Here is a 21,866-nt window from a genome sequence, read left to right on the forward strand (position 1 = left end):
ATGGGATTGGGGGTAAGATACTGACTTGGATAGAGAACTGGTTAGCAAACAGGAAGCAAAGAGTTGGAATAAACGGGTCTTTTTCCGAGTGGCAGGCAGTGACTAGTGGGGTACCGCAGGGATCGGTCCTTGGACCCCAGCTATTCACAATATATATTAATGATCTAGACGAGGGAACTAGATGTAATATCTCCAAGTTTGCAGATGACACAAAGCTGGGTGGGCGTGTGTGCTGTGAGGAGGATGCAGAGAAACTCCAGTATGATTTGGACAGGTTGGGTGATTATACTGCATCTGCCATGCATCTGCCCAATGTGGATAAATGCGAGGTTATCCACTTTGGTGGCAAAAACAGGAAGACAGATTATCTGAACGGCAATAGATTGGGAAAAGGGGAAGTGCAACGAGACCTGGGTGTCCTTGTGCACCAGTCGCTGAAGGTAAGCATGCAGGTGCAGCAGGTGGTTAAGAAGGCAAATGGTATGTTGGCCTTCATAGCGAGAGGATTTGAGTACAGGAGCAAGGATGTCTTGCTGCAGTTGTACAGGGCCTTGGTGAGACCACACCTTGAGTATTGTGTGCAGTTTTGGTCGCCTTATCTGAGGAAGGATGTTCTTGCCATGGAGGGAGTGCAGCGAAGACTCACCAGACCGATACCTGGGATGGCAGGAATGATGTATGGAGAGAGATTGGGTCGATTAGGCTTATGTTAACTATAGTTTAGAAGAATGAGAGGGGATCTCATTGAAACTTATAAAATTAACAGGACTAGACAGACTAGATGCAGGAAGGATGTTCCCGATGGCAGGAGAGTCCAGAACCAGGGGTCACAGTCTAAGGATAAGGGGTAAGCCATTTAGGACTGAGATGAGAAGGAATTTCTTCACCCAGAGTGGTGAACCTGTGGAACTCTCTACCACAGAAGGCAGTGGAGGCCAATTCATTAAATATATTCAAGAAGGAGTTAGATATATTTCTTAAGGCTAAAGGGATCAAGGGATATGGGGAGAAGGCAGGGACAGGGTACTGAATTTGGATGATCAGCCATGACCTCATTAAATGGCGGAGCAGGCTCGAGGGGCCGAATGGCCTACTCCTGCTCCTATCTTCTATGTCTCTATTAAAAAAAGAACGGAGTGACTGCTGCCAACGAACCGGAAGCTGTGCAGAAGCGTACTGCGCACTCCAACAACCGGAAGCATGATGCTCCTGCTTTTTCAAAAACGATCATGCTAATGAGCCTGCTCCCTTCCCGGCTTTTTAAAAAAAAAATTTAACAAACCTGCTCCCGTGATGGACCGGCAGCGCGCATGTGCAGAGCACTTCCGGTTCGTTGGCAGCAGTTATGTCCTTAAAAAAAGTGTCACGGTCTCAGTAAGGAACTTATTCAAGTATTTAAAGAATCTTTTCTTAAACAGCTAAGGAAACCAACAAGGGGAGGCAATATTGGATTTGTTCCTAATTAATGAGAAAGGCATATGAGCTAAGTTGAAGTAAGGGAACATTTGTGGTCGAGAGATCAGAAAGTTGTTAATGTCAAGGCTGAAATTAGGAGAAAGCAGATGAAGAGGAGAGAATAACTATTTAATGGAGGGATGTGGAGAGAAAGTAAGGATGATTTTAAGGAGATATTTTTTGATGCTGCTGAGCCAGTTTATCCCAAATGAAAGTCAAGGATAAAACAGCAAGTCATAGAAAGCATTAGGGAAAAAGAATGACCATATAATAACTCTGGACTGTACAGAGAAGGAACCAATGCAAAGAACTATAAAATCAAGCAGTGGAACATCAGAACATGCCAAGTTACAAGAGGGACTATGATAATAATATAGCAGACGTATATAAAAGCGCAATAACAAGGTGTTGTAAGTAAAGCAGGAGCAAGAGAAGGATGCAAAAAGACATTAGACCTTTTTACTAGGAGTAGTGGGGAGGTGATATCGGAGGACAGGCAAGCGGCAGAAGTATGGAATCATTATTGTCTGTTTTTACCATGGGGGAGAGGGGGACGAAAGAGATGCTGAGGGGAGCAGGAGAGCGCGAAAAGGCTGGAAACCCTTAGTATCACAAGACAAGAAATAGTAGAAAGTTTTGGAAGCTTACGATAATACAAAGGCTCGAAGCTCTGACTGTTCAATCGAAGGATGCTGGTGGAGTTGGCCGAGGAAATTGCAAATCCGCTCGCCAATATCTTTCAAAACTCTTTAGATCAAGTAAAATGCCAATAATTGGAATGTTGCAAAATGTGTCCCAGATCTTTTTTTTTAATAAAAAAGGGGGCGAGAGCAAGGGATGAGCCCGCAAGCCTTGCCTTGCTTGCGGGGAAATGTTCAAGACCTTGGTGAGAGATCAGGAATCATCTGGAAGGAAGGGTTTGATTAGAGAAGGCTAACATGGTTTACACAAGCAGAAGGTCAAGTGTCTGACCAATTACAGATCTGATACACAAGGGCGAGATGATAGATATGATCTACTCGGATTTCAGGAGGTATTGGATACTGTTTCACATGACAGACTGCTCAAAATGCACTTGATTCACAGGAGACACAAGAATTGGGATGGATTGACATATAGCTGAAAGGTAAACAATATCACAGGTATCAGAGTGGAAAACAGTTGCCAGTGCAGTACCACAGGGGTTAGAGTTGGGGTCACTATTTATAATTTTTTTAATGATTTACAGGATAGAATGTTGTCCAAGGCATCACAGGTGGCACCAAATTAAGTGCAGTGGCAAGAACACTATTCAAAAGAGGCTTGGATATGCGAAGTCAACGGTCAGAGAGATTTGGTAGAAAAAGTAAAACTGTGGAGTGCATGTTGCATAGTAGAGTGCGGAGGTAACAAAGCAGGAAAGTGTTTGGGGGATTTCAGTGGATAGGTCATTAAAACTATCACTTTAGTGTTCACAGGCAATCAAGAAAGCAAATAAATTGTTGGGATGTATAGCTACGAGTGTGACCAAGTGGGAGATGGGGATGTTGAAATTGTAACTGGCCTCGGTGAGGCACAATCTGGAGTACTGTGTTTTGTTTTGGTCTCCATATTGCAGGAAATGTAGAATTGTTGGAGGCAGTCCAGAGGAGGGGTACAAGGCTGATCGCTAAATTATGAGGAAGGATTGTCCATCTACTGGAATTTTTTGAGGATGTAACTGGTAGAATAGATATGGGAGAACCAGTGGATGTGGTGTATTTGGACTTTCAGAAGGCTTTCGATAAGGTCCCGCATAAGAGATTAGCGTGCAAAGTTAAAGCACATGGGATTGGGGGTAAGGTACAGACTTAGATAGAGAACTGGTTGGCAGACAGGAAGCAAAGAGTTGGAATAAACGGGTCTTTCTCCGAGTGGCAGGCAGTGTCTAGTGGGGTACCGCAGGGATCAGTGCTAGGACCCCAGCTATTCACAAAATATATTAATGATCTAGTTGAGGGAACTAGATGTAATATCTCCAAGTTTGTAGACGACACAAATCTGGGTGGGCGTGTGCTGTGAGGAGGATGCCGAGAAACTCCAGTATGATTTGGACAGGTTGGGTGATTGGGCAAATGTATGGCAGATGCAGTATAATGTGGGTAAATGCAAGGTTATCCACTTTGGTGGCAAAAACAGGAAGGCAGATTATCTGAACGGCAATAGATTGGGAGAAGGGGAAGTGCAACGAGACCTGGGTGTCCTTGTGCACCAGTCGCTGAAGGTAAGCATGCAGGTGCAGCAGGTGGTTAAGAAGGCAAATGGTATGTTGGCCTTCATAGCGAGAGGATTCGAGTACAGGAGCAAAGATGTCTTGTACAGGGCCTTGGTGAGACCACACCTTGAGTATTGTGTGCAGTTTTGGTTGCCTTATCTGAGGAAGGATGTTCTTGCCATGGAGGGAGCGCAGCGAAGATTCACCAGACTGATACCTGGGATGGCAGGAATGACGTATGGAGAGAGATTGGGTCGATTGGGCTTATACTCGCTGGAGTTTAGAAGAATGAGAGGGGATCTCATTGAAACTTATAAAATTCTAACAGGACTAGACACAGGAAGGATGTTCCCGATGGCGGGGGAGTCCAGAACCAGGGGTCATAGTCTAAAGATAAGGGGTAAGCCATTTAGGACTGAGATGAGGAGGAATTTCTTCACCCAGAGAGTGGTGAACCTGTGGAATTCTCTACCACAGAAGGCAGTTGAGGCCAATTCATTAAATATATTCAAGGAGTTAGATATATTTCTTAAGGCTAAAGGGATCAATGGATATGGGGAGAAGGCAGGGACAGGGTACTGAATTTGGATGATCAGCCATGATCTCATTAAATGACGGAGCAGGCTCGAGGGGCCTATTGGCCTACTCCTGCTCCTATCTTCTATGTTTCTTAGACTTTACTCTCTGTAGAGGAGTATGAAAGACATCTCTTTGGAGAGGAGTATAAGGAGATATTTGATAGAGTAAGATTTTCAAAGCTATGGAAAACTGGGAAGTTCTTCTGTCAGGCATAGGATTGAATGAATAGAGGACAAAGATTTTTTGTTAAGGGTGTCAAAGGAGAATCGGAAATGTAGCCAATTTTTTTAGTAAGACGGTGATAGAATTGTGGAAAGGTTATCATTAAGAATAGTGTTCTAGAAAACATTGACAGATTTTAAGAAAAGGGCCAGATGAATTCCTGTTCGGGGCTATTAGGGTTCTTATTGTGCTCTGAAGCTAACGGGAGGTTAGGAAGGGTAGATTAGATGGACCAATGATCTTCTCATGCCCAAGGCATCACTATGTATGTCACTGTGTGTATTATATATGTATTTACTGTATATAACAATTCAATAGCCAAGTGTCTAATGTTTCTATTTTACCTCACATACTTTTCTTGTTTCATAAATGGAGTGGTGATAAATTGCTTTATCTTTTCCTGTCTGAATAATTTGTCTCTCAGTGTGGTTTAAACATTTGAAGAGCGCAAGCTTAGATTTGATGGTAATGGATTCTACTTACAACCAGTTGACAGCTTTTCCAATTTTATAAGCTTAAAACATTTTTTTCCAGTACTGCGACACAAAATGAGTCTGCTCCTCACCAAATAGATCATTTCAGACAGTGAATTACAGCAGAGTATGATGCATCATACAGGGGTCCTCAGTGACCTAGTATCACACAGGGAAGTGGTCTGTAAAACACTCTCAAAAGGGAAATGCTGTATGTTAAACTTTGGAGTGTCAACCCAACTCTACCAAATAAATATACACTCATCAAAATAAAGTCACTGACCTTCAAACTTTCCAGTGAAGCTGTCCGAAGCTCTGGCTCTTCTCTTTTTCTTGTTGCGCTTGCCACGGTCAACAATATTGACTGGCTGACTGGACATCATTTCTGTGAGGATCCAAAACAAAGAAAAATACTTGTAAATGATGCTACATGTGCAGTTTATTAAATAAGTGCTATGAATTTCCTCTCTTCCTCCCCCTCCTCCCCCCCACAACACCACCACAACCCTGGGACGGTAATAAATGCTATCAACACGTGAAACTAAATGATATCAGACAAAAATGATCAAACACTAAGTTCTACTGTAACGTGGGAATATAATTTGTGGAATTCAGTAAGTCACAGTTGAATGACAATTATTCTCGAGGCTCAGGGAGAAATTTGTGTTCTCAAAAGCTTTATCTGTGGTTAGTCATACCTCTTGGGAGATTAAATAAGTAATAGATTCTATGCAAGTACAAATTGTACATGGTTTCTTGGAAAGGTTGACTTCAATGGGCTTTTTTTAGTTTCATAATTTGCTATTAAATATAATCATACACCACCTCCTCTATCCATCCCATTTTGCCACTGTCTCCATTATCTCCATCAGAGATCTTTACAACCCACGCTTGTGGACAAGAGATTGGGCAATTTATCCCCAGAATTCAATCAGCATTGCTCTGCAACTGGCAAGTAGTAGATGCCCTACAGCGACTCCTATTCTAAGGAGCTGCCTTACTTCCCAGAATGGTGGGGCTGACTCAGAAAAAACTCCAGTGTAAATTTGCTTCTTTTCAGCTTTGGGATCCAACACTCTATGACTATGACACGAGCAACATTTATTATTCTAGTTTACAGAGTCCTTCATGAAACATTCTACCCTATTGATGCAGCAACCAAAGGGAAGGGGCATGGTGGAATGACATAGGCAAAGTGACTTCTTCACAGCACATCTGCAATGAACAGAGGCTAAAATAAAACAGAAAAAGGAGGTTTATGATAAATGTCAGGTATAGAATACGGTAGAAAACCAGGCAGAATACAGAGAGTGCAAGGGAAAATTGAAAAAAGGATAAAAGGGCAAAGAGAGAATGAGAAAAGATTAGCGGATAACACAAAAGGAACCAAAAAATCTTTAACACATAAAAAGTAAAAGGATAGTTAAAGGAATGATGGGGCTGATTAGGGACAAAGAAGGAAATCTTGGAGGTAGAGGGCATGACTTAGGTACTGAAGGAGTACTTTGCATCTGTCTTCACAAAAGAGGATGAAGTTAATGTCACAGCAGAGGAGGAGAGTAGAGATATTGGCTAGGATAAAAATAGATAGAAAAGAGGTGCTAAATATGTTAGCAACACTTAAAGTTCACAAGTCACCCGGTCCATCATGCCCAATAAGGGGAATTAGTTTCATGAAATCACTAGTGCAGCGTAAAGTAAATCATGTTATCTGTGATCGCTAAAAGGCCCCGATTAGATTTCAGGGAAATTATGTAAAGGAAGCAATATTTTAAAACCGTTTTTCCAGCAGTATTTTGGGAACATTCAGGCGGTCGTATGGGAATGGATTTGCATGTGACGCAGGGCCCTGCATGTGGTGGTGGAAAATAAAGATAAAGCATTACATGTATCACCACTACTGAATCATGTGGAAAAGGTACCCAAGTACAGGTGAAAGGCACACTCGAGAACATTTTACCAACGCAAGATAAAAATCAAAGAAATGCAGGTACAGCATTTAGAAATACATTCTTTATATGTTTTTTTAAAAAGCAGAAATGCACAGCAGGTTGATAAGCATTTGAAAGAGAAAGCTAACGCTAGCTGGTTATGTTTTTCATCTTTTCAAGTCTCTTCTGGCTCAAGGTCATATTTTGAATTAATAGCAGACATTGAAATAACCAACTTTCCTTCTATTTCATACATAGAAATATACTTCTGATGAAATGTTAACTGTTTCTCTCTCCACAGATGCTGCCTAACCTGCTGAGTATTTACAGCATTTTCTGGTTTTATTGCAGATTTCCAGCACCCGCAGTATTTCAATTTTGTTCAAGTATAGAAATAGTTGCCCAAAGGGGAAAATAAGCATATATTCGATACCTGGTCTTGTCTGTGAATTCTGGGTGATTTCTTCAGGGCAGTTAGTCACTGGACGAATAGAGCAGCTGCTGTTGTTCAAATCTCTTACAGGGATCGGGGAGAGTCCAGTGGTCTGCAACTGTAAGCAGTAATCAATTACTTAAGCACAGAAAAGCAGTTAATTGTAGTGTCAGAGTTTGATCTCAGGCAATGGTGAAAGCAACAGAAAACAAGGCTGTGACTAATTTTTTTGTGTGGGGGGGGGGGAGGGAATTCTCTCCCCTTCTATTTTATACACTACAGCCTTGTGTTCTAAAGTCCCTGTTCACCACACTTCTCCCGCTGCCAAAGGGCACAGGCAGTAGTTATGATAATGCTGCTCTGTGAGCTGTAATGTTGGATATGCGCACCAACTGCCCGAGTTGACTCAGAGTTCAAACGTTAACTCTTTTTCCTCTCTCCACAGATGATGTCTGACCTGCTGAGTATTTCCAGCATTTTCTATTTTTATGCCCGAGTTGACTCATTGTCCAAAACACATTGGCTTAGATTAGGAGCTCAGCCTGTGGAAAACCACAAGCGTCCATACCTTACCACACTACAGCACAGTGCACTAACAGAGGGTCTGACCAGCCCAAGAAGCTTTCCAGCCCTGGAGTAAAAAAAAATGTATTTGGGGGGAAAATAACTTAGCACAAGTCTCTCCATTCAAACACTATTCTCTTTCCCTTGATGTAAATTCCCCGATATCCCATCCAGATGGCAGACAGGTAGCTAATTCCTCAGTCCCTTCCAACACCACTATTTAAATCATCCATAAAAGAAACCCTTATTGGTTCACCCGTTTGACTCTTTCCTTTTCCTCTTTTGTAGGGAAATCCTCTATTCAGCACCTTTCTAATAATATAGCTAAAATCAGAAACTCACCATGTGGGAAACTGCAGACAAAACCACTTCCCAGCAGAGTTTAATATTAGAGTTGGGCATCTGCTGCCTCACCCCTCAAGTTAATACGGCTACAGTTAGTTATACATAATATTTTGTTATGTATATTCCTTCAGCACCACTGGAAAATCTGTTTTATTCCATATGTTCTTGTCACTTCATTCATAATTGAGGGTGCTCATCAACAATTGTATAGCAGTTCTTTGATATTATTTTTCTCTACCCATTTTCTCCCAAGGGCATTCATTCCTTTCTGGGATGTGGTTCCACGTGCAATAATTGCTGTCTGGTCCCTTGCCCGAGTGGCCATTATTCAGGCGCAAGTCTGCCCAGCAAGTGTCAGTAGGCTATTTGATTGTGAGGACATCACAACAGAGCTGGATCCTACACACACTCACTGCTAGCAAAGGTCACCAGGCAGCAATCAGGAGCAGGGGCCCTGACCAACTTTCCCTACCCTATCTCATGGGCATTGATGCCAATTGCACCAGTCTGACCAATGTTCTAGCTGTCTCTGCGGAGACAGCGATTGATGACAAAATCCTCCTCATCTGTATGGCTCCACTGTTCCCTGATAAAGCTCACTGAGCCAAATAGACCAACAAAAAACTGTTAAAAATAGGGAGGTCCTATTTTCACATGCAATCCCCAAATCAGTAATCATCACCCAGCAATGGAACTAAACACTATAGGTTTGGGTAGGAGTGAAAAATTGAGAAATTGCCTTTCCTGCGAGGTGGATATCTGCATTAAATGATTAGTAACTTTAAAACAACAAACTATTTCTGTCAAAGTCAACAGTATCCATTCCTTCTTTTTGCCCTTCACTTCTTTCCTGAATACTTCAACTCATGTTGGAGTATAGTTTTACAGGCACTGTAGCCATACCGGTCAGCATGCATAGCACTGATGGAGGGCTATTTGACCATGTAAATATCACAGCCAAGCCAACCTCGTCCATGCCCAACATCCACAGAGCATATTTTCAGCAAGAGCCAAAGGAAAAGTCAGGAATGGAAATCCAGGCCAATTCCCAGCCGCTCCAAAGCCCTATCCCAGGTACAGTACTGCAATAATAATTAGGTCCGGATCAATCAAGGATCAATGCTGAGGATTTCTTATGCTGTATGGATCAGTACTAAACTACATCGCCCATTTACCACCGAGCCAACAGAAGACAGGAAATAAAGCACCAGCCTGGAGCCCATTTCTAACTCTTTCAGTTTGGTGAAAGTTGGATAAGGACACGTCAGCCTAGCTGTGATGCAGACATAATCAAATAGCCTGCCTGTATGTTACCAGATTAATCTCTATTTTTATACATAAGAATGGAAACCAGAACTCTATGCACAATATCAGAATTCCTTTCAGCAAAAACTTGCCCATCCCTGCACTAATCTTGGGGGCAGGGTGGGAATAAAATAAGTTTGCAGACGACACAAAGCTGGGTGGGTGTGTGTGCTGTGAGGAGGATGCCGAGAAACTCCAGTATGATTTGGACAGGTTGGGTGATTGGGCAAAAGCATGGCAGATGCAATATAACGTGGATAAATGCGAGGTTATCCACTTTGGTGGCAAAAACAGGAAGGCAGATGATTATCTGAATGGCAATAGATTGGGAACAGGGGAAGTGCAACGAGACCTGGGTGTCCTTGTGCACCAGTCGCTGAAAGTAAGCATGCAGGTGCAGCAGGCGGTTAAGAAGGCAAATGGCATGTTGGCTTTCGTAGCGAGAGGGTTTGAGTACAGGAACAAGGATGTCTTGCTGCAGTTGTACAGGGCCTTGGTGAGACCACATCTTGAGTATTGTGTGCAGTTTTGGTCGCCTTATCTGAGGAAAGATGTTCTTGCCATGGAAGGAGTGCAGCGAAGATTCACCAGGCTGATACCTGGGATGGCAGGAATGACATATGAGGAGAGATTGGGTCGATTGGGCTTGTACTCGCTGGAGTTTAGAAGAATGAGAGGGGATCTCATCGAAACTTATAAAATTCTAACAGGACTAGACAGACTAGATGCTGGAAGGATGTTCCCGATGGTCAGGGAGTCCAGAACCAGGGGTCACAGTCTAAGGAGTAAGCCATTTATGACAGAGATGAGGAGGAATTTCTTCACCCTGTGGAATTCACTGCCAAAGGCGGCAGTAGAGGCCAATTCATTAAATATATTCAAGAAGGAGTTGGATATATTTCTTAAGGCTAAAGGGATCAAGGGATATGGAGAGAAGGCAGGAACAGGGTACTGAATTTGGATGATCAGCCATGATCTTATTGAATGGCGGAGCAGGCTCGAGGGGCCGAATGGCCTACTCCTGCTCCTATCTTCTATGTTTCTAGTCTTAAGAAATATATCCAACTCCTTCTTGAATCAACATCCTTCCAGCATCTAGTCTGTCTAGTCCTGTTAGAATTTTATGTTTCGATGAGATCCCCTCTCATTCTTCTAAACTCCAGCGAGTACAAGCCCAATCGACCCAATCTGTCCTCAGACGTCATTCCTGCCATCCCAGGTATCAGCCTGGTGAATCTTCGCTGAACTCCTTCCATGGCAAGAATTGAAGGTAGGGTCTGCCACCCTCTGTTTTCTAACCAATTATCTCATTTAATGCAGCATTTACAATGTATACTTGAGAGGTCTACAAATAATATTGTTTGTCCAAATGAAGCAACCATGTAACTCAGTTACGGAAGACAGTAATTACCGAAGATGCACCACAGGAAACAGAGAGTGAAGTCAGGCGTAAATCTTTTTTAATCACTAATTCCGTATGTGAAATCTTTTCCGGGCTTATCTGAATTTATAGACCTTTTCTTTTCAAACTCAAGCAGTTCATTTTTTTTTTGCACCAAGATCAGTTGGGTAGGGGTTGCAATTCATTTCACATCAATAGGATACAGAGAATGCAGCTTTGTCAAGTGTTCTGCAAAGAAAAGGCAGCATCTCTAATTCTCCCACTTGAAATCATCAAAGTTAAGTAAAGAAATTAAGGATAGTATTCGACTAAAAACAAGGGCATATAAGGTAGACAAATCTAGTGGGAGGGTAGAGGATTGGGAAAACTTTAAAAGACAGCAAAAAATAACAAAAAGATTGATTAAGAAAGGGAAGATAGATTATGAAAGTAAATTAGCAAAAAATATAAAAACAGATAGTAAGAGTTTTTATAGTTATATAAAAAGAAAAAGGGTGGCTAAAGTAAATGTTGGTCCCTTAGAGGATGAGACCGGGAAATTAATGGTGGGAAATATGGAGATGGCAAAAACACTGAATGAATATTTTATATCAGTCTTTACAGTAGAAGACACTAAGAATATCCCAACACTGGACAAACAGGGGGCTAAAGGGGGGGGGGGGGGGGGGGGGGAGGAGCTAAACACGATCAAAATCACTAAGGAAGTGGTACTCGGTAAAATAATGGCACTCAAGGCGAATAAATCACCTGGACCTGATGGCTTACATCCTAGGGTCTTGAGGGAAGTGGCGGTAGGGATTGTGGATGCATTGGTAATAATTTTCCAAAACTCCCTGGACTCGGCAAAGGTCCCGGCAGAGGTCCCGGCAGATTGGAAAACTGCTAATGTAACACCCTTATTTAAAAAGGGCAGTAGACAGAAGGCTGGAAACTATAGACCGGTTAGCCTAACATCTGTGGTAGGTAAAATTTTGGAGTCCATTATGAAGGAGACAGTAACAGGACATTTGGATAATCATAATTTAATAGGACAAAGTCAGCATGGTTTTATGAAGGGGAAGTCATGTTTGACAAATTTGCTGGAGTTCTTTGAGGAAGTAACATATAGGGTGGATAAAGGGGAACCAGTGGACGTAGTGTATTTAGACTTCCAAAAGGCATTTGACAAGGTGCCACACAAAAGATTATTGCTTAAGATAAAAAAATCATGGGATTGGAGGTAATATTCTGGCATGGATAGAGGATTGGCTATCTAACAGAAGGTAGAGAGTTGGGATAAATGGTTCATTCTCAGACTGGCAATCAGTAACTAGTGGTGTTCCGCAGGGGTCAGTGCTGGGTCCCCAACTCTTCACAATCTATATTAACGATTTGGAGGGGGGGACCGAGTGTAACATATCAAAGTTTGCAGATGATACTAAGATGGGAGGGAAAGTAGTGAGTGAGGAGGACATAAAAAACCTGCAAGGGGACATAGACAGGCTAAGTAAGTGGGCAGAGATTTGGCAGATGGAATACAATACTGGAAAGTGTGAGGTTATGCACTTTGGCAGGAAAAATCGTAGAGCAAGTTATTATCTTAATGGCAAGAAAGTGGAAAGTACTGAAGTACAAAGGGATCTGGGGGTCCTGGTGCACAAAACTCAAAAGGTTAGTATGCAGGTGCAGCAAGTGATTAAGAAGGCCAATGGAATGTTGGCTTTCATTGCTAGGGGGATAGAATATAAAAATAGGGAGGTATTGCTTCAGTTGTACAAGGTATTGGTGAGACCGCACCTGGAATACTGCGTACAGTTTTGGTGTCCATACTTAAGAAAAGACATACTTGCTCTCGAGTCAGTACAAAGGAGGTTCACTCGGTTAATCCCGGGGATGAGGGGATGGACATATGAGGAGAGGTTGAGTAGATTGGGACTCTACTCCTTGGAGTTCAGAAGAATGAGAAGCGATCTTATTGAAACATATAAGATTGTGAAGGGGTTGGATCGGGTGGATGCGGGGAGGATGTTCCCGATGATGGGTGAAACTAGAACTAGGGGGCATAGTCTTAGAATAAGGGGCTGCTCTTTCAAAACTGAGATGAGGAGGAACTACTTCACTCAGAGGGTGGTAGGTCCATGGAATATGCTGCCCCAAAAAGCTGTAGACGCTACATCATTACACAAATTTAAAACAGAAATAGACAGTTTCCTAGAAGTAAAGGGAATTAAGGGTTACGGGGAGCGGGCAGGAATTTGGACATGAGTCTAGGTTCGGATCGGTCATGGCCCTGTGGGTAGCGGAGCGGGCCCAGGGGCCGCGTAGCCTGATCCTGCTCCTATTTCGTGTGTCTAATTCTGTTAGATTCAGGAGATGGTTCTGTGATAGTGGTTTGGCAGTTAGGATCAGATCAGCCATGATCTTATTGAATGGCGGAGCAGGCTCGAGGGGCCGATTGGCCTACTCCTGCTCCTATTTCTTATGTTCTTATGTTCTTAAGTGAGAGAGGGCACTTTCACTCCAGTCTGGATTGTATTTGATTCCAACTATCAGGCAAAAGGACAATGCTCTACCCAGCTGCCATCCAAGCTCCCATACTGTAATAATTTACCTGCATCTTCACTGGCCAGTAGCAATTCCATAAACTCAGCCAACTTGACTTGGTGCACACAGAAATGACTGTTTGATTGCCTCCTTTGGTTTGGAACTGAATTTATAAGAGTCCAGTTTAAATGCTTTCTTGAAGTTATACTGTGTGAGCCCCACCCTTCTCACTACATCCTTTTTTTTCATTCATTGCTCTGCGTCATTATGAAATAGTCTATGCTCCTTTCATCACTTCAGTGGCTCCGAGCTATACGGTTATCAGGAAGTTGCAATTTCCCATACCGGACCTTCGGTCCTGCACTTTTTAAAAAGAAAGAAGAAATTCATGACTTCACTTCAGAGATATATAGGCTTCACTGTGTGCCATCATTGTGATAGGATTATCAACAAGCTGCAGAAAACTTCCTCTTGCACATTTCTAGTTTAGAAGTACTGACTGTGACTAGGGGGAAATAAATGAACTCCTTTCGAAGCGTAATCCACAATAACAGAATTAAATATACAGAGGGAAGAATAAACTCATCGCCTGTAAACAAAGGCAGGTTTACCAGAATTCAATCCAGCAGTTAGCACTTTCACTATTCATCAGGGCTTCTAATACCTTATGTTCTTCCATTAGATTGCTTTGGAGATTCCTAATCATTTTACTCTATTTTGTACTGGTACATGGAAGCAACATTGGCAGTAAAAAAAAAAGTAATTGTTTCCTAAAATATCAACATGAAGCATCCTGCACTCATTACATTAAAAATTGCATGTTTACATGAAATATTAATTTTCCAGCACTTGTCAATCTGATTTTAAAAACCTAACAGACATACCATTTCTCCAGTATGTTTAATCAAAGCCTTTCTCCAGTCAGAGAACAAGCAAAGTCCTGTACTATCACATCGCCATCGATGCTATTGTCGAGTGCCACTACTGTGTTTTGCAGTTTGCAACTTTAAAAAAAAACAATAGCAGGGTGAAGAGTGGCGGTGGGCACATGACAATCAGAAATGTGTGTGTGTGTGTGTGTGTGTGTGTCAAACACTACCGAAATTTATATTCAAATATTTAAACCCAGTTGTTTCCCCATGCTTCTCAGACCCCAGTCTGTCAAATTAGGTAACTACACCTCCCTGACCCTGAACACGGGGGCCCCACAAGGTTGTGTGCTGAGCCCCCTCCTCTACTCCCTCTTCACTCACGACTGTGTGGCTGTTCATGGTTCCAACACCATCATCAAGTTTGCGGAGGATACCACGGTGGTAGGTCAGATCACCAACAACGATGAGTCAGCCTACAGGGAGGAGGTCCAGTACCTCGTGAAGTGGTGCGCCGACAACAACCTGGCCCTTAACATCAAGAAAACCAAGGAAATCATTGTGGACTTCAGGAAGTCTAAAGGTGGAAGACACACCCCCATCCACATCCAAGGGGCTGTGGTGGAAAGGGTGGGCAGCTTTAAGTTCCTCGGAGTCCACATCACGGAAGACCTCTCCTGGTCCCTCAATACCTCCTCTTTGGTGAAGAAGGCCCAGCAGCGCCTATATTTCCTAAGGAGGCTGAAGGGATGCAACCTGTCACCCCGGATCCTCTCTAACTTTTACCACTGCACAATAGAGAGCATCCTGACGAACTGTATCACAGTGTGGCATAGCAGCTGTACCTCCTATGACCGGAAAGCCCTGCAGCGGGTAGTCAAAACTGCCCAACGCATTACCGGCACCCGGCTGCCGACCATTGAGAACATCTACCAGAAACGCTGTCTACGGAGGTCATTGACCATCATCAAAGACCCTACCCACCCCAGCCACAGTTTGTTCGCCCCCCTGCCATCTGGGAGACGCTACAGATGCATTCGCACCTGAACGACCAGATTTAGGAACAGCTTCTTTCCCAGGGCTGTCATCCTACTGAACTCCACAAATAAACTCTAAAGCCTGCACATCTGTCAATGCACTTTATTATGGTTATGTTTATGTTACAAGCCAAATGTATGTTAAATGTCTTAATCAAAATGTACACTCTCGGGAGCCGCAAGCTTACATTTCGTTGTACTGCACTTGTGCACTAACAATGACAATAAAGTTGATTATTATTATTATTAGTTCTTCCTTTTATTTGCTTACAGTTAAGACTTAATACAAAAATAAAACAATCCCACATATTGTACAAACGTTGCATGTCTAACAATATACCCCTGCATTAAGTGCATGTACCTTATTTCCTCCCTTCTCTACACCACCCACTTCATTCAATTTCTTCTGCAAAATTACACAAAATATCAAAAACCCATGTGACAATTTCAGTAACTCCACGATTCTTGGACAGCAGTATAAATCCTTCAAATACTGTAATATGCTCCCAGCAGCTGCTTCTGTCAAATGGAAAATACTTGCATTTTTAATGCTTACCTTGAGAGAGCATTGAAAGTTTTTCAGTTCTGTTATCTTGCTCTGCCTCACCATATCTGCCAACTGAGTGATAAAGTAAAATTAGTCATATTTTAGTGGAACTAATCAAAAACTAAAGACCAAAGCAACACTGTTGAGAATATGGATACAGCAAACCATTATTCACGCCCAAATCAAGACGTCCTGAAACTCTGTATATTTCCCCAGGAAAAGAGCCCATCAATAATAGTTAACATTTCAACAGAATTATTCTTAATTTCTTTCCTTGCCTCTTCCCCCAAAGATTTTTTTAAAGTATTAAATCAGCTGCAAATTGAACATTAATATCTCCAGTATGCTCTGTAGTCCTGTGTCATAACTACTGATATTTCCCAAGTCACTCCATCACTATTGATGGCACAATCCAATAACCGCACAGAACAGGTAGCCAGGGATGAATTATGTAATAGGGTAATGGCATCTGTAAAGGAATTACTCAGTGTTAATTCTACTGAGAACTTCAAACAGCTGATATAGAGGATAATAATGGATACTTAGTGACATTTTTACCCTGCAAAGATGTTCAGATGGTTTATACAGATAGATAACGAAGCAAATCACTAAACTAATCTAGCTGACGAAAAATCCAATCAGATGAACATTACAAGATTCGCAGAATTGTTACCCGAACCTAATGATTAGGCTTCCGTCTTAAATTTACTGCAATCTTCACTGTTGTTTATAGAATAACCAAGATGGCGTGCAACATTTTATCTTCTTAAAAGATTTTTTTTTTTCCCCACTGGAACAGTGTTGTAACTACTTCAGTCACAATGTACTTCATAACATGAAAAGCGTTTGGAAATTCAGCTTCCTCAGCCCCATCACCCAGCACACACCCTCTGTTCTTCCAACTCTGGCCTCCTTTGCATCCTTCTGCTCCACCTTTGGCTGTAAAAAGAATTTATCCTGTTGAACTCTTGTGAAATTGTTATTCTTCACCCTCATTAGTACAAAAATTCACCCAAATGAAAAATAAAGCGAGGGAAGTTGCCTCACATAAACCTTCATATTGCGAGGTGTTAGTAATCCTTCAATAGGAACAAGCGAGCAGGAGTGAATAGCATACTGAATCACAAGACAGCCTCGCCCTTAATCTGCTTTTTTGGCACATTTTCACACACTGTACTCATTCATACCATTAGATAGAGTTACAAGATTAAGTGGGGAAGTTAATGGCTGGAGAGGAAAGAAGAAAATCAGCATACATCACAGAAACCCCACAGTGCAGATAGAGGCCATTTCGGCCCATCGAGCCTGCACCGACACATATACCACCCGATCCCCGTAACCCCTACACCAACACATATCCCACCCTGTCCCTGTAACCCCACGTAGTTAATCCCCCTAACATTAAGGGTCAATTTATCATAGCCAATCAACCTAACCCGCACATCTTTGGACTGTGGGAGGAAACCGGAGCACCCGGAGGAAACCCACGCAAACACGGGGAGAATGTGCAAACTCCACACAGACAGTCACCCGAGGCCGGATTCGAACCCGGGTCCCTGGCGCTGTGAGGCAACAGTGCTAACCACTATGCCACCGTGCTGCCCATGGAGGTTGTTGTCCACTGACCGAATAAACAACCAGAGAACTGACTTTTTTCACAAATCCACAAACAGCCCACAGTGCCGAAGCCCTCTCCTTCAGCTTGATACCTGTCTTCAGTTACAAAAATGTGTCCTTGGCTACCCTCAATGGCTCAATGAGTTTATACTGAGAGTAGCTAAACAACAGACAGTGATGCCCCATATATTTGATCCACACTCTGTACTGAGTTCAGTCGGTTGTGGGGGGAAGAGGGGAGAAAAACACTCAACCTGGATTCTCACTCCTGGTCAGACTCCAACAAGCCCTGCTGGACAGGCAGGCGAGGCCGGCACCAGGCTCAGCTGTGACATGCCACCAAACAGCTTGCTGGCACTCACCACCAAGGCTCTCACATAAATAGATGGCACCTGACTATTCACTTAGAATGGAAGAGTTCATAGAAACAGTCACAGCACAAATACATTTCACGTAAAAGATCATTCAGTAATATAAACTGCAGCCAGGATTGCAAACCATAAGTGTCTGAAAGAAAGTCCAATTTGCACAGTGGATTTCCTAGCAGAAATTTCCATGGTCCCACTGTTGATTGCGAGGGGGCTGGGATGTAGCAGAGAGGAAACAGAACCCACTGGAAATAGTTATTTAACCAATGCACAAAGATTCCAATGTCCAGAAATACATGCCTTTCTTTTTTTCATTATCTTTCGCATATATCCTATAAAATTCTACCAGCATTGAAAGAAAACAAGGAATACAGCGCCTTTAAATGACTAATTAAGCAATAAACAAATACAGAGATGTGCATGCATTGGACAGGATCCAAGACACAAAACCCTCAACAACAAAACTGAAGAACTAGAAAATGTCATTTGACTCATTGAAGTTCACCTCCCTAACATAAATACACCCTTCCAATAATGCGAGTTTAGTGTCAGTGTGAAGTGATTTTCACCTTGCACAGACACTGCACAGACACTACACTTACACTGCAAATCAGGAGTCAAGGCTCAGCCTGATTCTGGAATTAAGTGGCATCAGATACCCTGGAAGAGTCGCCGACCGTTAGATTTGACACTGCAGAGTGTAAATCCAGTGTATTGCGAGGCCTAGTTTACAGTTTAAACCAATCTGATTAAATATTTAGATAATGTTTTAACTTATAAAAGGGAGCTCTGCATAATCATGGATCCGTGCATGCGCCAAGTTATTTTATGGGCAGGATGAGAAGAGTTGGCGGTAGAAGCCTAATAATGCAAGCATTGTATTTATTGCCTGGCCGAAAACTGAACTGCAGCTAGTCTCGTTGCAGTATAAATACATCCTGAATCTCCCAGCTTAGTATCCAACTGTGTTTTGAACACCCCTAAATTCTGCACCTCGACTACATTGCTTGGGATATTATTCAAGACATTTTATCACTCTTTGGATGAGCTACTTTTTAAATCTAGATTTACTTTTCACTAATTATATTTTTGATCTGTGCCCTGACATTTTATTTCATATTAGTAAGAAAATTCAATGCAAGCACCAGACTTCAAATACAACATTTTGTTGGTGCTTCTTAACATACCATTTAGCAGAATTTATGTCCTCAAAGCATTATCGTACAAACCACCTTGTCCGCTTCATTCAGGGTCTGAAGTTTCACACGCCCTGGAGTTTATCATCAGCAGATCCAGTACTGAACTGAAACAGTTTTTAAACAAACCTAAATGAAATACGATGACGCATACCAATTAAACTGAGATTATAGTCACTGGCAGCTTTATTTCAGAGGCCCTCTGGATAAAATTTGAAAAACAGCATTCCGACTGACTGTACCACGGGTTTTACAATCGATCATAACTTTGAAACGCATACTCATGTCACCGTGATCAAGCGCACGTTCATCCACTGAATGTTGAAACTGTCCCAGTGATGCAACTAGTCCGAGTGATGCAACAGACTGCAACCCTGGATCAGAACACTGACCCGCAATTTTAACTGTTTCCTACAAAGTTCCCAACTGTTGGCATCATTTTGTTTTAAATATGGTTAATTTCGTTTAACAACAAAAAACAGTGAGTGAAAGAACAGGACGATGGATCACAGCGATGCAACGGTTACAGCTTTTACCACATCAGTCAATGTTGTGTAAGAATGTGGCTTCACCCCATCCCCCCCCCCAAAAAATCAATTTGCAAATCAAAAGGGGGGAAATTAGGATCGTGGTGAATTCCCCCAATTCGCCTTTCATCTCCTTCGTTACTCCCTGTGTGTAAACTCAAGGCTCCTTCCATCCTTCCTTCCCTCCCTCCCTCCTTCGTCCTCCCTTCCCTCCCCCCTTCTTTCCCTCCCTTCCCTTCATTCCTTCCCTCCCTCCCCTCCTTCTTTCCCTCCTTCCCTTCTTCCCTCCCTCCCCTCCTTCCTTCCCTCCCCTCCTCCCTCCATTCCTTCCCTTCCTTCATTCCTTCCTTCCTTCCCCCCTCCCTTCTTCCTCCCCTCCTCCCTCCCTCCCTTCCTTCACTCCCTTCCCCCCTCCCCTCCTTCCCTTCCCTTCCCTCCCCTTCCCTCCTTCCTTCACTCCCTCCCCTCCTTCCTTCCTTCCCTCCTTTCCTCCCTCCCTTTCCTCCATTCTTCCCTCCCCTCCTTCCCTTACCCCTTCCCTCCCTCCCCTCCTCCCTTCTCTCCCTTCCCTCCTTCCCTCACTCCCCTCCCTCCTTCCTTCCCTTCCCTCCTCCCTTCCCTCCCCTCCCTTCCCACCCTCCACTCCTTCCCCACCCTCCACTCCTTCCTTCACTCCCTCCCTTCACTCCCCTCCCTTCCCACCCTCCACTCCTTCCCCACCCTCCACTCCTTCCTTCACTCCCTCCCTTCACTCCCCTCCTTCCTTCACTCCCCTCCTTCCTTCCCTCCCCTTCCTTCCTTCCTTCCCTCCTTCCTTCCGTCCCCTCCTTCCTTCCCTCCTTTCTCCCTCCCCTCCCTCCTTTCCTCCCTCCCCCCCCTCCTTCCACTCCCCCTCCTTCCTTCCTCCCTTCCCTCCTTCCTTCCCTCCTTCCTTCACTCCCCTCCCTCCTTCACTCCCCTCCTTCCTTCCCTCTCCTCCCTCCCCTCCTTCCTTCCTTCCCTCCCTCCTTCTTCCTTCACTCCCCTCCCTGCTTCCTTCCCTCCCTTCCTTCACTCCCTACCCTCCTTCCTTCCCTCCCCTCCTTCCTTCACTCCCCTCCCTCCCCCCTTCACTCCCTTCCCTCCCCTCCTTCCTTCCCTCCCTTCACTCCCCTCCTTCCTTCCCTCCCTCCCTTCACTCCCCTCCTTCCTTCCCCTCCCTCCTTCCTTCCCCTCCTTCCTTCCCCTCCCCTCCTCCCTCCATTCCTTCCCTCCTCCTTCCTTCCCTTCCTTCCCTTCCCTCCTTCCCCCTCCCTTCTTCCTCCCCTCCTTCCCTTCCCTCCCCTCCCTTCCTTCCCTCCCTTCCTTCCCTCCCTTCCCCCTCCCTTCCTTCCCTCCCTTCCCCCCTCCCTTCCTTCCCTCCCTACCCCCCTCCCTTCCTTCCCTCCCTCCCCTCCCTTCCCCCCCCCCTTCCTTCCCTCCCTTCCTTCCCTCCCCTCCCTCCTTCCTTCCCTCCCTCCCTCCCCTCCTTCACTCCCCTCCTTCCTTCACTCCCTCCCCTCCTTCCTTCCTTCCCTCCATTCTTCCCTCCCCTCCTTCCGTCCCTTACCCCTTCCCTCCCTCCCCTCCTCCCTTCCCTCCCTTCCTCCCTTCCCTCCCTTCTCTCCCTTCCCTCCTTCACTCCCCTCCCTCCTTCCTTCCCTTCCTTCCCTTCCCCCCCTCCCTTCTTCCTCCCCTCCTCCCTCCCTTCCTTCCCTCCCTTCCCCCCTCCTTTCCTTCCCTCCCTTCCCCTCCCTTCCTTCCCTCCCTTCCCCCCCCTCCCTTCCTTCCCCCCTCCCTTCCTTCCCTCCCCTCCCTTCCTTCCCCCCCTCCTCCTTCCCTCCCCTCCCTTCCTTCCCTCCCTTCCTTCACTCCCTCCCCTCCTTCCTTCCTTCCCTCCATTCTTCCCTCCACTCCTTCCGTCCCTTACCCCTTCCCTCCCTCCCTTCCTCCCTTCCCTCCCTTCTCTCCCTTCCCTCCTTCCTTCACTCCCCTCCCTCCTTCCTTCCCTTCCCCCCTTCCTTCCCTCCCCTCCCTTCCTTCCTTCCCTTCCCTCCCTCCACTCCTTCCTTCACTCCCTGCTTCCTTCCCTCCCTACCCTCCTTCCTTCCCTCCCCTCCTTCCTTCACTCCCTTCCCTCCTTCCTTCCCTTCACTCCCCTCCTTCCTTCCCTCCCCTCCTTCCTTCCCTCCCTTCACTCCCCTCCTTCCTTCCCTCCCTTC

At 44.3% G+C, this 21,866-nt stretch overlaps 1 protein-coding gene across 1 annotated transcript in view; it reads right to left on the bottom strand.

Moving 5' to 3' along the window:
* LOC147122253 (MAP kinase-interacting serine/threonine-protein kinase 1-like) overlaps positions 1-17,260 on the bottom strand; it is a 75,611-nt gene extending 58,351 nt beyond the window's left edge. Inside the window, 4 exon segments of the mRNA XM_085983178.1 lie at positions 5,246-5,347; positions 7,327-7,444; positions 15,928-15,990; positions 16,806-17,260. Of these exon segments, the coding sequence (XP_085839304.1) occupies positions 5,246-5,347; positions 7,327-7,444; positions 15,928-15,990; positions 16,806-16,838 (316 nt within the window). The 5' untranslated portion in view covers positions 16,839-17,260.
* Positions 17,261-21,866: the final 4,606 nt, after the last annotated feature.

Source organism: Somniosus microcephalus, chromosome 3 (assembly GCF_052327205.1).
Source record: "Somniosus microcephalus isolate GS21.2 chromosome 3, FLI_Smic_1.0, whole genome shotgun sequence".
NCBI lineage: Eukaryota > Metazoa > Chordata > Chondrichthyes > Squaliformes > Somniosidae > Somniosus > Somniosus microcephalus.